Genomic DNA, 17,048 nt, shown 5'->3' on the forward strand with positions numbered 1-17,048 from the left:
TGTCTCGTGTCTTGAATTGGTTACTTGAGTTTCATTGTGTTCTTTTGTGATTCAAAGAAGATGGGCCTTGTCGAGATCCCCTTAGGGAATAAAGGCATGTTTGCGAGTCGATAAAAAGGTCTCAAAAGGGTTGTTTTTCTGTTTCGACTACCCACGCACCCTCGAGCTACTAAAGCTAATTAAGAAGTATGCTGGACCACCAACGTCGTTTCCTAATTCATCCTTTAGTATACAAATTAGACAAATATCTATAACCTTTTTTACGTTAGATCGATATAACAGTTTCTTCATTTGAATCGTTCTTAATTGCAAAGAAACATAATATTATCATTATTATCGTTAATATTTTCTAATCATTACGTTCAACGATAGTATTCAATACAAGAATATAATTCGATACTTCGATATAATTATTATTTGTAATATTACGAAAATATTATAGCAGACCACCTAGGCGCTGTTAAATCATTCTTAAGCTATCAAGACTATCAGCGGTAATTAGCAATAGTAGATACCTCCAATTGGATACCGCGTTCTTGATGGCTGTGTTTCCTGATTGGATATCACTCGGCCATGACGAAGTCCCTCCTGCTTCGAGAGAGGACCGTTCGCCTTACTCGACGCACATACTACATACATCCGTCTCTGAACTGGTTCTACTCTAAGAACAGCCTTCCAATTTCTCTTTTTTCCCCTCTCTTGCCTTGTCGCTATCGTTACTCAGTGCAAATCACCCGCTAATTACATCTAAAATGGTGCGCATAAATTGGTTATGGAAGGAAAACGATCAAAGATGAAGGACAGTAAGTAGATTCTTAAATGCGTGTTATAATTAGATCAAGTTATATGAATTGTATATAGACGTTTATAGACTATGTTAATATCTGTAGAATTTTGAATGTTAATGGTCATTGTGCATTGTACAAAATAATGTATTTCAATGTTAATGTCAATGTTTTTGAAATGAATATTCCTTTTGTTTATTAGCTATTGGTAATTTTTAAAATATTCTCTCTACATTACGTTCTTTTTTTTAACAGAAATTGTCCATCACAGTGTTATAGAAACAATTCATATTTAATCGTAGCTCTGGCAAAAGTAGTTTCGAGAAAACAAACGAATAACAATTAATATTTGACGCTATTAGGATGTATTTTTTACAAAGCAGCATCTTAATTTTTATATTGCAATTAGAGAAGAGTAGAACGAGGAAGGACAATAAGTGAATTTTGTGGTTATCGGCGGCGCTTCTTGCGATGAAGAAGTCGTTAAAACCGGGTAGTTTCGGTCTTTCATTTCACGCTACTTTCAAATCGATCTTGTGCTCTCAATTGTTCCGATACACTTAACACCGTGCAAATCTTTAAAGGTCGTGATTTTACTAATTGCTAAAACTCCTCTTATCTCCTTAATCGATATTTTTTATATTGTAACGCCTAGTTTTAAATTATTGAATCTAATTGCGTTCTAATAATGTATATACAATTACTTTTTGAATAAAAGCATAGATACATAATTATAGCATAATTACTTGAAACAAACAGAATAATCGATTATTTCTTTGTACAAGTACTTTTTCAACACGCATAACAAATTATCATTATATATCATAAACTATCTGATTAGAAAAGAAGAATGTAAAATGTATTTTTTTACATGAGACTGCTAATTTTTGGTTTTGAACTTTTATCGTTTACTTGTAAATTAATAATGTATGAAATTACACGTTGCAAAAAGGAATTGACTCTGATTATAAATATAAACGCAAATGTAAATAATGCATACATATCTAAATACACACGATTTTCAAAAATTAGATTGCAGTTTCTTACATTATTTTAGACTCATAGTAGAATATTTGGACTCATGTTTATTAAGACTCGTTTGCTTGTCTGATGCGTACTTACTACATACTCCTTAAGCTTGACCTCAACTTCCTGGAATACTCTGTACACTACAACTTCATTTAAACATCTATACATTATATACATATTTGAGAATTTTTCATTAATGTTATTTTCAGTAAAATCTCAATATTTATTAATTCCTCTAACATATATTTGACATAATTGTATCTGTTATTGTTGCAAGATAATATTGGCTGTGTGAGAGTGAGATATTGTGAAACGTAATGATGGGTGTTGCCGAATGAAATTATTAATAGTTATCATTTACGACTAAGAACTGTCGAGAACAACATCGATGAACGACTGATAACAATTCCATATCATAACCCTTTTCTGGGGTAAGTAAACATTCGGCCATATTGGTCACGTTGTGCAACGTCAGTATCGAACGATGCGCGTTAAGTCATTCACGTAACGCTCCTTTTCTTTTTGAGCTCCATTCCACGCGACCGATCTCCATGAAATTCCTAAAAATGATTACACAAATTCCATCGTCCACTTTGCGAGCTTATCTCCACGTACTCCCACGCTTCTGTTATCGGTAATCCTTAAACGTTCGTTACGTCGCGTCACATGAATGCTTTTCTTACCGCGTAAGCGATCCGAAAATAATATTTTGCCGGTGTATGGAATTTAAGATGTGCCTTTTTTAGCACGTATTAATACACAATACGTAGAAGTAATCTTATTACACATGTAATGGTGGGTTTCTTTAATGAAACACTCGACAATTGATATAAATTTCTTTAACCATCTCTTTCATATCTTTTTCAACAAAAGTTTTCCAACTCGAGTGTGACATTTCCTAGAGCACAAAATTGAACTTAGTCGGTCATACGTACCAACAATTCGAAGATATAAATTTCTTTCGTATTTCTCCATTAAAGATATTTGAATTTGAATATGGTGTTTCTTTACGTAAAAATAAAATTCAATTCCGTATACACTCGACGATATGATCAATAAATTTTCATTCTTCGATCAACAAATGTAGATAACAATATTGCAAGAAATTTATACAAAGTATCTTCATGCGAAGTATGTAATGTTTGCTTTAACTCAAGGCCTATTAAACACGTTGATTTTAAACGTCAAATCTGATGTCAGAACCAAAGGATATTTCAACGACAAAGAAATAATTATTTTCAAGATTCTTCCTAAAATAATCACTGTATCGAACTTTTTATTTTATTACATTGTGAAAGGATTAGCTATAGCAAACACAAGATTTGCTGGAAATTATATTCATTTTGGTCCTTGGTATTTTATTACAATTTGCACTGAATAATATTTTGCTAAAAATACTTCGTAAAACCTACTTCAATAAAGAATCCAAACAAATTAGAATTCATGATTATAATATATAAGAGTTTCAAACAGAAGCATAGATCCTAGAACATTAAGATGAAAATCCTTCAAAACACGCTTCCCAGGCGAAAATCATAGGACGATCCTCCATCAGCTCGCTGATTAAATTTTCTTTCCAGAAGAATTTGCTAAGTGTTGAATCGATAATCAAGCGAAGTTTGGTTCGTTGGCTCGGGTTGCCAGGAGAGTGCCCTAAAAGTGCACCGGCTCTTGTGCGGATTCGCCGGCTCCCAGTTTCGTATGACTAACTCCACTGACTCATCGTGAACATTACGTACGAGAAGGAATTGTGGCTTTCTCGACATTGATTTTGTCGAAGAAACTATCCGCGACGTCGCGTCGCGTCGCTCGATTTCCTACGGTTCGCGCGATCCAACCCAATCCTCGTCGTTTTTTCTTCTCTTCCTTTGGTCGATTCGACATTCGAAAACAAAAAAAGAAAAAAAAAAGGAAAAAGAAAGAAAAAGAGAAGAAAAACGTTGGTTCGAGAAACGACGGCTGTCTTTCGCCAATTGTGTGAACATTTCGTAAAGACACGTAGGACGAAGGCAAATAATGGTAACCACGTTGTTTGGGCCGGTCGTAACGGTAAAAAAATGGAAAGGCCAGGAGAAGAGCAGTTGTCTTCGTGTCGTCAGAGCGTACGAAGCCTCCAGATAGTGCGAGGGTTCGGAGAAAAGACGGAGAGAGTTAAGTGATGGTGGGTGGGCGAGATGGTTATTTAAATGCCCATAGAGTCCATTAGAGATTACAGGTCGAACAACAAATGCCCGCGCGGATGAGCCAGAACGAACGGCGATACTTTCCGAGATAAAACTTCCTTTTTACCATGGCCGATGTAAACGGCTTCCACTTTCAGCCGCGGACAATGTTTCGATGATTGGCACGGTATTGTTGCTTCTGTTCACAATGAAATTCACGATGTTACGTGACACGATAAATAACCAGATATCCGCGAGAGCGCGAATGGGAATTGCGTTTCTCCTGTTGAAAGGGAAGATTCAATGAAACGATACGATACGATTACGACTATATGGCAATTTTTATTTCCCGGCAAAATGTTTTTGAAGGATGAAAATTAGAATGTGGAGGATATTGAAGGAACTATGTTCAAGTAAAGCGGGAATATATACTTACATTATGTAGCATTCTTAATTTCGACAATTCGATTGATTTGTAGTAACTGTATTTGAATTTGATCACAGTGTACAAATTAACGATAATATTTAATAATATTTAATAGTATTTAATAATTAACGGTAATAATTGAGGATAACTTTTTCCTACTCAGCAGATCATAAATTTCAGTTATCTACAAGAAAACATAGATAATTTGTAAGTCAGAGTAAGAGACTATTTAATTTGTAGTATTTGCTTCATTTGCATTGTTCATTCTCCTCCTCGGTTATTTGTACTTCATTCACTGTCACACATAGATTAATTCGTTGAGAAGCGAGTCTACTTTCCTCCAGATAAGAAAGAGTAACGTATTAACGAATACCTTCGAAACGCTCTACGTGATCTTCGGAGTAAACAATGGGGTCGATGTACGAGATGAATCGCGTTTACCTCGAGACATATTATTCCCTTTCGTTCCATTTGCGTGAATAAATCAGTGAACCACTTAGTCTGCTAAGGATTTTCGTATAATTTTAGATCTTTCTCTGTAAATACTCAGAGTGCCAACACAAAGAAGACCGACTCAAAGCTAATGAAAGAGAAACATATTCACGAAAATATGGTCATGTTTACTGAAATTAATATCTAGCATTTGTTTTTCATTCCCTTACTTGTAATTCCCTTGTTTGCTTTGACACAAACACGTTGTTGTATCGTTAATTTTTAGTAGAACTTATAACAGGTATATCTGCTTATGTATTACGTATTATTCGAAGAAATAGATAGTGTTGCAAGAAAAGAGAGATTCAAGAAATATATTTTACGAAAAATTAATACCAATCTAACAAAATTCTCGGATAAATTGTTATGCATGCTATCGAATATATGATAATTAAAAAGTCCGTAAAATTTCTTGTACGATATAAAAGTAAAATTGAAACTCCGCTCAAATGACATTTGGAATTAAATAATAAATAATATTAATAATAGCATAGCATTCTAATTACTACTTAATAATAGGGATTACACAGTCATTCTCAATCATTACGGATATTATGAATGGAATAAGCAGATACGCATAAACTATACGTTTAACATGTTATATAATGCATCCATAAATATAACTATGAAGATATGTGTTGAATTAAACATAGTGAATGATCAGAATTCTTTAACATCGACATGTATTTACGTTCTTGAATCGTTGACGTCATCTGGCGACGTTTCGTGCCCCTTTGTCGCAATCGTAGATGAATCATATTCACACTAACCGGCTAATGAGTTCAAGCGATATGCCATTGCACGAATTGCTCCACTTTTTTTAGTTACATGAGTGATATAACACTGACTTCATTGTTTCTAGGTGAATAACACAAAAACTATTCATAATAACACATATTATTTTACTCTGCAAAAGTTATACCGTTACCTTCCTGTCTACATCCTTTTGTGCATAAATGAAATATATTTATTAAAGCAATTAAATAGCCAGACTGAGGATATTCGTATGAATTCATATTTCTATAAACATAAGCATTCATATTTTTACAAATATGAGTAAATCCACAATTTTGTAAACAAAAAATATGGTATTGATAATCAAAATAATCTATAAATTGTACAGTAATCTATAATCGCAAACTGCAACTAATAAGACTTGATTAACTGTACGTAAATAATAAAAGAAAAAACAATATTCTCATTTATGTATGTATATATATATCCGCCACTGTATAACGTATAATACTTGTATGTTACGCACAGATACACGTAAAAGCTTTAATAGAACGTAAACCACAAGCTCAAGTTTAGATTTCGATGGGGAAGAGTGCTGGGCGCTGGCCTATCGAAAGATATTGTCATGTTCGAAATTCCCAGACGTTGGTCACGGTGAACGCGAACGAAGAAGGCCACCGGCAGAGGTTATCGGCGACGAAATGAATTCCTAAAACTCAATTAACCGTAGCCTTCTTAACCGGCTTAACGAACGAGACGAGCCGAGTAATGAATGATCCCGCAGGATACACCTTGTTTAGTAGTTTTGGTTCGTAACCGGTCAAGCCGAGAGGACGAATCTCTCGAACACGATATCCGCCCTAAGAGCCTTCGGGCTATCCAACCCTTTTAAGTAGACCTAAGTAAAACGCCAGGAATGCGGGGAACAACTCGATGGTGCTTGATCGACAGGGTAAGCGATCCGTTTTCTCGGTGATTCATCGCCGGCTATTTCTGGTGACACTAGCCATGAAAAAATATACGCCCGTAGATTAAAAGAAGCGACACGTGAGAATTACGTGGCCGATGAAACTATGCCTTTGATTGTTTGGGAAACAAAACGGTCTTTGATATCGCAGGTGTTGAAACTGTGAATTCGGTGAAAGTTTCGAGGTTTCAGATTCTTACGAAACGGTTTAATATCTTCGACATGATGGTTGATAATGAAAAAGAGCAGCTAGGACCTTGATATTTCGAACGAATGCGTGAATTTTGTGAATTCAGAATTCTAATTAATATCAGATGGAAACCAAAAGTTTCGTCATTTTTTAATATTAGTTATACAGATGAAATCCGTCTCTTTTTTTTAATAACTATTTTATCATTCATTTATTTGTTTTTCTTTTGCATCGGTTCTAGTTCAGTCAGATAACAATAAATTGTTTCCTGGCTCGCCTAAACTTGTAAAAAAACTTTCTTGCTGAATGCGGGCAGAATTTTCATTCGCAGTCAGAAAGATCAAAATTACAACTCCGAGGTCTCCGATACCATTTGTCATGAATTTTATTCGTTATCGCTTCTTTGCTCCAAGCAAAACAATGATAAAATAGATAAAAACTATACTAAGTAAAATGATGCGCAAATACAATACATTTTACAAACGCCGTGTATCACGTACACTGTAACAAATTAATAAATATAAAAATAAGATGAATTTACGTTCTAAGAATACAGAATAATGAATAATGAATATGAAATATTGAAAGTTATTTTCCATGTAACCAATAGATTAATAATATATACTAAAATATTAATGTTATATCATTCCCTCTATTATCATAGGTATCGAATCGTTGTTTTTCTATCGGTAATCGAAGAAAAAGAGAGAAGGGAGTGACGAGGAGCGTGTCAGAATGAATGTGACGCCGGCGGAACGTCGCGGCTCCGTAGCAAAAACCACGTCGTGTACTCTTCTCGCGTGTCTCTTCTTCTTGTTCATCTTCTTCTCCTTCTCCTCTTCTTTCCTCGTATTCCTCTCTCTTTCCCGTCTGCTCCAGGTTGACTTCTCGACCGTGGAACACTTGACGCACGAGGACGGTCCTCTATGTAACGTTCCAGGATGCGTTCAGTCGTTGCTCGTCTCCTTAGCCGTTCCACGTAAGCCGTTCGTCGGGCGACGTCGACGGCTACTATCTGCCACTTCACGTTGCCACCAGTCTCCAGTCACGAGTGTTCTCGTCGTGCAACGGAAAATGGTTGGTTCAATCAACGAGATAATTTGCATGCCGCGCGTACGCGCCACGGAAAAAAACCTCCGTGATTGAGTTCTACGCAACCTGGCGTTTTATGTTACTAGTACAGCCCTCTTGTGCAATAATAATTTACAAACTAATAGTATTAGTATATATCGAGAAGTTAGAAGTTGCAGGTTGCAGATTCTTGTTTCACAATTTTATCATATTTCGTTATAATCGAATAATGTGTAATTTGCTTTTAAAATACGTATTATAGGAGTTATTAAATCACAAGTTATCTGCTAACTTGTAACTTGTAACTTGTCGATTTACTGAAATTATTAGGTGGTAAATTATCGTGCAAATGAGAGATCTAGATGATGAATTTCGTGACGCTTCTGGTGAAAAAGTGGACGAGTTGACGGCATTTTTCATTTTTCGTGGAAAAATTCATTCGTTTCTGAAAATTGAGTTTTCGTGCGAATTAGACGAATGAACGTTACGAAATTGGATAGACGAATCTGGTGTACGTGTAGTTTTTGTGGAAAAATGACAAAGATCTCTTCGTGGATGTAATATATACGTACAAAGTAGACGTCACATAAATTCGAAATAAGTCATCTAGTAACATAATGAGATTAGTCATCTTTCACAACAGTGGTTATTGCTGTATCTTAGTGATACACACGAATTTATGTGTTATCTATCGCAGATAGAATGTCTGATGCCGTTGAACGTGTTACGATTATCACATGGTAATAATTTGCCAATTGCTGTATTCAAAAGCAACAGTTTACAAGTTATAGGTTATATACTTCTGTTATACGAAAAATTTCTTTATTGTACTAAAATTTCCTGGTGGAATTTCAGTTATTTTATTATCAAAGTCGTGATCTGTTATGTAAGATTTTATTAGCGATAATTCGTAACTTGGAAAAGTGTAAAGTGGGCTAAATATTAATTCAATTATGAAAGAAGATTCTATATAATATTTAAATTAAAATGAATCTTCATAGAAGATAATTATTGCCTAATTATTTTTAATTATAATTAACGTGTTAACAGTGCTTCGAAATACTAAATGTCGCTTGCTTTCTCGATACTGTTATATTCAAATGCTAATCAATACAACAAGCACCAATCGTGGACAGGAATATTTTATGGTAAAGCGGTAAAGAGTGTCGAAGGTATTAAGTCCCATTTGAGCTAAGAGATACGGTTTTACGACTACTATGACAAGTTCAAGCGATAACGCGCTAGTCTGTTAACGCGAGACTACCTTTGGGAAATATAGCTACACGATCACGAAATTCTGCTGCAATATGACTTTTAGATAAGTTAACATGCTTGCATGTTATGCATATCATTTTTCCACACATATACGAAATAATACAAATTAAAATTGGAAAATAACTTAAAATATTGTCGAATTAAAATACTGTATTAAGATATCATATTAAATTAAAATGAACGAAACATCCAGCGAATAGAACACTGAATATTCGCAATAACAATATCCTGAAAATATCTCGTTGCAAGGAATTATTTCAACTTAGCTATCTGGCCAATTTTACGGTCGGTTGAATACATTCACATATTGATCAAATGTCACGGAATCGAAAATTGACTTATCTGTCATGTTTCTGCGCGTAGACGCAAATTGCCAATGATACGTATCGGGTCACAAATTGAGTTTGTAGAATGATTTGTGGTAGGCTTTTAGCAGTGGAATTTATAGACGTTCGATCGCGCGTATTACTCGCCGACGTTAAACGAACCGCTGCCGATACGGTGGCGTAAAGATCGGTCACGACAATTTACCGGTGCCGTCGGAAATTCATTGACACGCGTGATTTGTCGCAACCTACCACGCTTATTTAAGAAACATTCCCGGGTTTGCTATTGTCGACGCAACACCAGGTGACTTTTTCGTGAGTCGAATGCTTGGCGGGGCATTCATACGAGCCGGCTCGTGCTCGGGTCACTAGAAAGGCAGTAAATTTGATGGTTTCTTCAATGGAGACGTCCGTGTTTTTCTTCGGTTTTCCATAACGATAGAAACCTTCGAATTGATCAATTTGTCATGTGGAAAATATGTGCCGTTGAAGGGCATGATATAAAAGTATCGATACGGAAGATTTTGTTAATTTTAAAACAATTTAAAGAATTTGTTCGCGTAACGCATATTTTTCTCTTGGTTATCATTATGGAATAATGAAATCGGGAAATTAATTTGAAACAGAAAATTGGTACCTAATTACTCAGCCATTTGGCAATGAGCAAAATTGTTCTTTTTTTTACAATTTAACGAACAATTTTTAACTCTTTTGTAACGTTAAGGATGACACCAAACATCAAATTCTACATGCATTATCGATATCCTTGTATAGATGCAGCATATACTCAATTCACGTGTTATCCTGGCAAAGTTCATTAAGTAACATCGGGGCGAGGAACATCGTCTCAGAAGAATGACCACCAAGACGACGCTGTTTGTCAGGATGGATGAAAGAATCGTCATCCACGACATCGACGCGGGGCATTTAGCCGACAGGCGGTGTCCAGCTGAGAGCCATCGGCGTCGGGTCGGTAGCCGCGTTTTTCATCGACGAGTCGGGGCCTATTCAAGTGTTGGCAGTTTTTCACGCGGCAGGCGACAAATATCCCCACTAAAATCCCCCTTTAGATGAGTCCCCACGTGGCCGAGGATGTCATGCCGGATTGTACCCTCGGCAGCATTCATCGTGCTGATCTCGCGTCGGTGACAGCAAACCGCGCAACTGACTTGTGTCTCTTTTCCGGATCCTGAATCGCAATCGTCTAAGTCTAGTCAAAGTTCCTGCGCGAGACTCGTCACGGAACGAAATTAAAAGTGATACGTACAACTAAACGCAAGTGATTCGTAACGTGTGCATAAATTTTCTTTCGAATTCGACTTTTAATAATTCGTCCTCGATCATCCTTTATTAAGTTACTGCGAAGTGACTTTTCAATGTTCTAGTCGTAACTGTCGATTCTAGTCATCGTTGCAAAATTTGGTGACCTAGTCCATTCGATTTAATCTTGTAAAGAAGAACAGTCAACCACTTGTTTAGCAACGACCCAAAGATACGAACAGTTTTACCTCAAACCAATTTCAGCGTTTGTTCATTACGTCAGCATTTACGAGGCGATTGACATCGATATGACATAATCCCGATTAATCCGGGCAAATTCATAGGGAATCTCGATACGTTAGCACTTATAGAAGAATTCGTTTAAACGTCGCCGAATTTATATACCTTCTATGAATCAGTTGCGCGAGCATTCAATATCTGTGACTTTACGAAGATTTGTCGAGTGACGTACTGTTGTTGTGCTTTTTTAGGATTTCCGATTAAAAGCATTCCGAAACGTTTAACAATAAACGTTTAATGTGTCATTAACCGAACGGACGTATTCTACTGTGTGTGAAATTTATTGGTCGTAAATCGCGTCAGCTTCTTCATAAATCTAATAAAAAGTTAGATGATCAGTGATCTCTTGAATAGACGATTAAAAGAAAATAATTCAGTCTTTGAGTCGGATCAGTGTCACGATTCTTCTTACTTAGTGCATGGATTGAGATGACACTTCAGAGTGGTGACGCGCAGATATGTTTAAGGCGATTTGGTGAGTTATGACAGATTTAACGACGTATTCAAGTAAGGTAGGAAATATTGTCCGTAACCAAACATTACTTCTGTCGGATTAATAATCCCTTTTGTATGGCTAATAACTTGTTTTTGTAAAATATATTAGTCACACGAAACTATATAAGAATTTGATATGAACAAGAATTTATTATGTTTATAAGTTGTAATTGTAATTAAATAGAATTTTAATTGTATTGAATTTCTAAAAAAATTAAGACAGGAATATCCCAACATATGAGATACATATATTTTTAGTAAAATTTCTCATTTACTTATTAATGATATATATCAAAATTAAATTTGAATCATACTACACTACATTTTTTTAACTAAAAATTTATTTTAAAAATCCGATAACTGAGTTTTCAAATTATGATTAGAAATAAATGATCTTGAAGATACTACAATTAAAAATTGTAAACAACTGTTAAAACTATTTTTCTGATACGATAATTTAATAATGAATTGATAGATATCGCATACCGAAATTACTTTTGTGGGAAAAAATTGTACAAAAAATTAGAGATCGAAGGCGTTATCGAAATATTATCGAACAAAAGCACTTAAATGCATGCTTTGAATCTTGTGACGTACGACATGGAAGTCTTCGTAATGGCGGAATCGCCCTGAAGACCCACCTTTGCGTTCGGCCTCGGTGACTCCTTCTCGTCAATACTAGAAATACTGGAAATACTGGATTTTTCACGGAGAGCATGCTGCTGTTTATTGCAACTGGTGCCACATAGTCTACGCTGTTAGAAATTTTCCTCCTTAACATCCTTTCCCTCCTTCCTCGTGTCTACCAATGAAACACCGCGGTTTTAACATTTTCTCCGTTACGTAATGACTGGTAAGAAATTTCAATATTAATGCATCCCACACCTTACAGTGTGACAGATACCATCGTACCAAAGTATAGTAAAATATATTCTTCTATTCATCTTGATCCATGGCCGTTAACAAGATGGTTAACCTGCGCTGTCAGCGAAACGTTACCGTGGCTAGCTTTACAATTATGCGAGTCAATATCACGATAAATAGAAAACTTACAGATGTTTCAAATAGAGAATGAGCAGTATACAATGTGTAAGTTCGAAAAATATCATTGTTACATGAATAATTCGTAATATAAAATTGTAGGGAGTCGTTGTGACTTTTAAAAATTGTGTAGACTATGGAAATTTCAAAAAGCAATGCAAGCGTGATCGTTAGACTTCAATGTTCATTCATATCATATTCATTCATACTTAGAACGAAACATCGTTTTCTTCTATTGACAATTGAATTTATAAAGTACGAATTTCGTAAGTGGAGGAATTTCGTTTGGCTTCAAATTTTCGTCACTTTTATTTTCATTCTTTGAATCGATTTCTGTTTTGCTGTCGTATGTATTATTCGATAATAAGGATGCCATTATATACATATTACCGTTTCTGCACATTTTTGATGCATCATTCATTTATGTATATCATTATATTCATCGTATTTTAAAAATACGCTCGATATATCTTCATGATTTTCCATAACTCTAACTCATTTTCGACGTTTGTGTATGAAACGCACATTTTATATTCGATGAACTACTCGTACAATTTCCGCGGTGATGGTGGTAGTGCAATTAAACCACGAAACTTGAGTCGACAACATTTGCTACACCACACTGCACATTATAACTTGATGTATGTATATCGTTCCGAATGCTCGATGATAAATGCATGAAAGCATCGCATAAATTTTATGCTACAATCGAACCGTGTATCTTCTTTGTCTCAATGCAAAGACTCTCAATAAATACGTATTTATATATGTAAATGTATAATGTTTTTCAATTACATTCCGTATGATATAAAGCTTTTGAAGTTGACATTGTCATACGCTGTAAAATATTGTGCATTGCATTCAAAGATATTATTATATTTAAAAACAGAGCTTGTCTTTTTTGTGAAGCATGTCATAATATTATGAATAATGTATGACAAGATCGTAATCGTAATTTTTCTTTGTAACGATCAAATGTTTATTAAATATAGCATAAGCCGTATATGTTGCCAAAGCTATAGATTAATTTTAGATAAAGATAAATGACGTGTGCAATTCTGATAGCAACTTTTCTATAACAAATTTTTATAATATACGGTGTTCATGTCAAATTCCACTTAATTTTATATGTAATTATTACTCGAAATAAAAATTTGGAACCTATTCTATATTTGTAGCGCTCTTAAGTGCAAAGGAAGTATTTTCATATCCTACATTATATAAAAAAGAAATAAAAATCAGGCATATCATGACTCAGTTAAAAATAAAAAATAATACTATATATAAAATAGTTCATGATACAAAGCAGATACCAAAGTATCGTTCTAAAGTTCAGTAATTTCAACTTCAATGATATCAGAATTAGAAAGATATGGATATCGATTCGAATTATTCATGTTTATAAAAATCTGATCGATTATACGTATTTAAGAATACCCAATCCATTTTTCAATTCTAATTTACTAATCATCAAAATGAAAAAAAGAAAGAACAGTCAAGATATATAACAAAAAACCTAGCTGTCAGAATCGTGCATCTCATTTATCTTCATCCAAAATGAATTTACAAGTTTTCGACAAAAACCAGCGAGTAATTTCCAATCTCGTAATGCACAAATAACAACACCGCCGCGTTTCTCTCTTACACGCTAGTGAACACAATCGAAAAGTATCTAAGTTTCCGAGAAAATGAAATTACATCGTGTCGAGAAGTAACAGTTCCCAGACAGTTCGATAGAAGGGTTTACTATCGTTTTCTACGAAGATTCAGTTGACGTGGGCAAAATAAAGTAAACGGTTTAAGAGCATTGGCGCGGCAAACGGAATTCCTCGGCAGTGCATCGCAGCGCATTCGAACGAGGTAGGCGGGATGATGCGAACGAAAGGAACGGTTTGGTCCACCCCGCGGCTCCATCAGCGAGCCAATAACCCAGGAGAATTAAAGTGAACGGATAATGAACGTTCGCGACGTCATTGCTGCCGCGCGCCGGTGTTGCTGGTCACCTGTGTTCTGTAACACGAGATGCATTCACATTACGCAACGAGTTGCAGCGGCTCACCACATGTATCTCGTACGCAACTGGGTTATTATTTACAACCCGTGGCGCTCTTCGCCGTTACTTTTAATATCCACGTTTCCCGATTTCCTATTTTCGTAATTCACAAACCCACGACATTGATAGGATAACAATGTTGCTACGGTGTTTTGATTGAACGGCAGAACTAACGAGGCTGTTGCGAATGCAGAATTTTTCAGGACAATGATCAACGAGAAAGTTTATAGACCGTGGAAAGTGAAACCAACTTCTTTACTATATAAAACGATAACGCGGCCATTGATGCGAAATTATAGCTTCCGGGTGATCGTATGTTTACTTTGTTCTTCAGATTTACGTACGAGTAGACGAAATGTCGAGAATGATAGATATAAAAGTTATTACGTGTAATTTGTATATTTTTGTATCTTCCTATAAGCGCATAAATATCCGTAGTTTAATAATAATGTAATGACTGTTTTTGCATATTATATTTTTCTTCTTATCCTTCAAGCTTCAAATTCGTCTAAATAATTGCACATACCATCGCTATTTATTTTCTTATTTCCAGATTTTATTAAATAAAGTATAAGTATGAAGATACGATGGTTATCATTTTCATTCTGATATTATCTGAACAAGTGTGGAAACAAGGAGAATAATTATACAGCTTGCACAAGCAATATGTGATTTGCTACAATCTTTTTTATCATGTACAAGATATAATTACAATTGTTTAGAAATATCTGTTGAGAAAATAAATATTCTTCCAGTTGAGAAACTTACTTTCTCTCCAATCCGGGAATCATTGCCACTTTAAAAGAAAACATTTACGGAAACTTCTAATCTGATAATTCTAGCTGCGATAATAATTTATTGTAAAAGATACAATATATTTTTTGTTAAACACAAACTAAAGAAGAAAAATGACGCGAAGCAATATAATGGCAGTAACTCTGTCACTTGAAGAAATATTATTTATTTTGGAAAGAATACAGAATCTTACACAGGCTACAATCTGTCCGACGTAATTTGGTTCCACCGCTAATTATCTCATATACGTTTTCCTTATCTGTCAGAAACGATCCACGGCTTCCTGTGCTTTCAATTTGTACTGCTACTAATAGTAACCTCCGTCGGTTAGGACTCTACTCCATAATCACGCGAAATTTATTTGCATACTATAAATCATACGGAGATCGCGAACCATTAGGTTGCGTGCCACAAATTGAAATATTGAAAATGTAACAGCAACAGCAAATACCTGCCAGTCGCGAAATCATTTCTCTTTACTTATGTCTTTATATTCAGCACACGTAGATTAAATGGTTTTTATTTATCTCGCGTTTCAGGCAGAAAAAGCAATAATCAATGTGAATGTTCTTTTTTGTTGCAGGTTACCACAGCTTGCCGTTTTAGCGAAGATTTTGTGCCTCCTGATGGTAAGTGACATTTTCTACATTAAACAATATTATAATTTTAGTTAGAAAATTTTTTTAATGTTATTATGTGTACATAATCTTAAATAACTCTTTAATAAATAATGATATAATCTTCGAGTTGAATGCTCTCAAACATTCACAACGTTGCTGGAAACAAAAAATAAACTTTTTTGATATAACTATGAAGTAGAAAGCACATTAACTGTAGAAAAGTTTATATACCAAATTTATATTTTTCATTTATTTACATGTCAACTTCCGAAAAATTTTAAAAATGCAGATTTATGGTACTTGTAAAAGAATACATTCAAATATTAAAAACATTAATAGTCAATTACTTAAATTATGCTGTACAATTATATTATGTTCTCATTATTAATCTCGTATTTATTATGTTATCGTAAAATTTTACAGACTTGTCCGCTTGTATTTCATTTCGATAAAAGAGACGAATATATAAATCAACACAAAATTATACTTTACATTTGCGCTAGAAGACGTTAGATACTAACTTACGTCTGGAGTCACTTTGAAATATGACATTATTAATAGAGCTATCAATATTCCAGGCATAAAAATCTCCACGATGGAAATACGAATCCCAAATGATATATATCTCTTGTATTATCTATGTATCCAGGAGAGATACGACCGTTCCAGTTCCCCACAATTACATTCAAAAAAGAATTCCAGCTGCCTGAAGTGTTTTCGCGTTATGTTCATAGTTTAAGGGAAATACTGCTGCCCCAGATACGTTGCCTCTAACGAGCCGTGTAAAATTTGAACGAGGGCTTTGGCCACGTTCGTGCGGAATCCGTAAACTTGCATACTTATTCGATGGATACAAAAGCGGATACGTGCCAGCTCTTTGTGTATGAACGGTGACTAGGTCAGATCGGAGATACTCGTTGCACGAAGAAGCCGAGTTTCGACAGGATTGCATGTTAAAAATCGTTCTAGGACTTTGAAAATCGATGATTACGTTCACGTGCATTTTACCTAGTACAGATTAGTAA

The 17,048-nt window shown here is 35.0% G+C and overlaps 1 protein-coding gene across 3 annotated transcripts in view; it reads left to right on the forward strand.

Moving 5' to 3' along the window:
• LOC138182567 (fibroblast growth factor 18) overlaps positions 1 to 17,048 on the forward strand; it is a 126,408-nt gene that overhangs the window by 91,528 nt on the left and 17,832 nt on the right. For all 3 annotated transcript variants that reach the window (XM_069118567.1, XM_069118566.1, XM_069118568.1), the window contains exon 2: positions 15,987 to 16,032. In XM_069118567.1, the coding sequence (XP_068974668.1) occupies positions 15,987 to 16,032 (46 nt within the window). The remainder of the gene's footprint in view (positions 1 to 15,986; positions 16,033 to 17,048) is intronic.

The sequence above is a fragment of the Bombus flavifrons genome, chromosome 8, assembly GCF_040668555.2.
Source record: "Bombus flavifrons isolate JBK064 chromosome 8, iyBomFlav1_principal, whole genome shotgun sequence".
NCBI lineage: Eukaryota > Metazoa > Arthropoda > Insecta > Hymenoptera > Apidae > Bombus > Bombus flavifrons.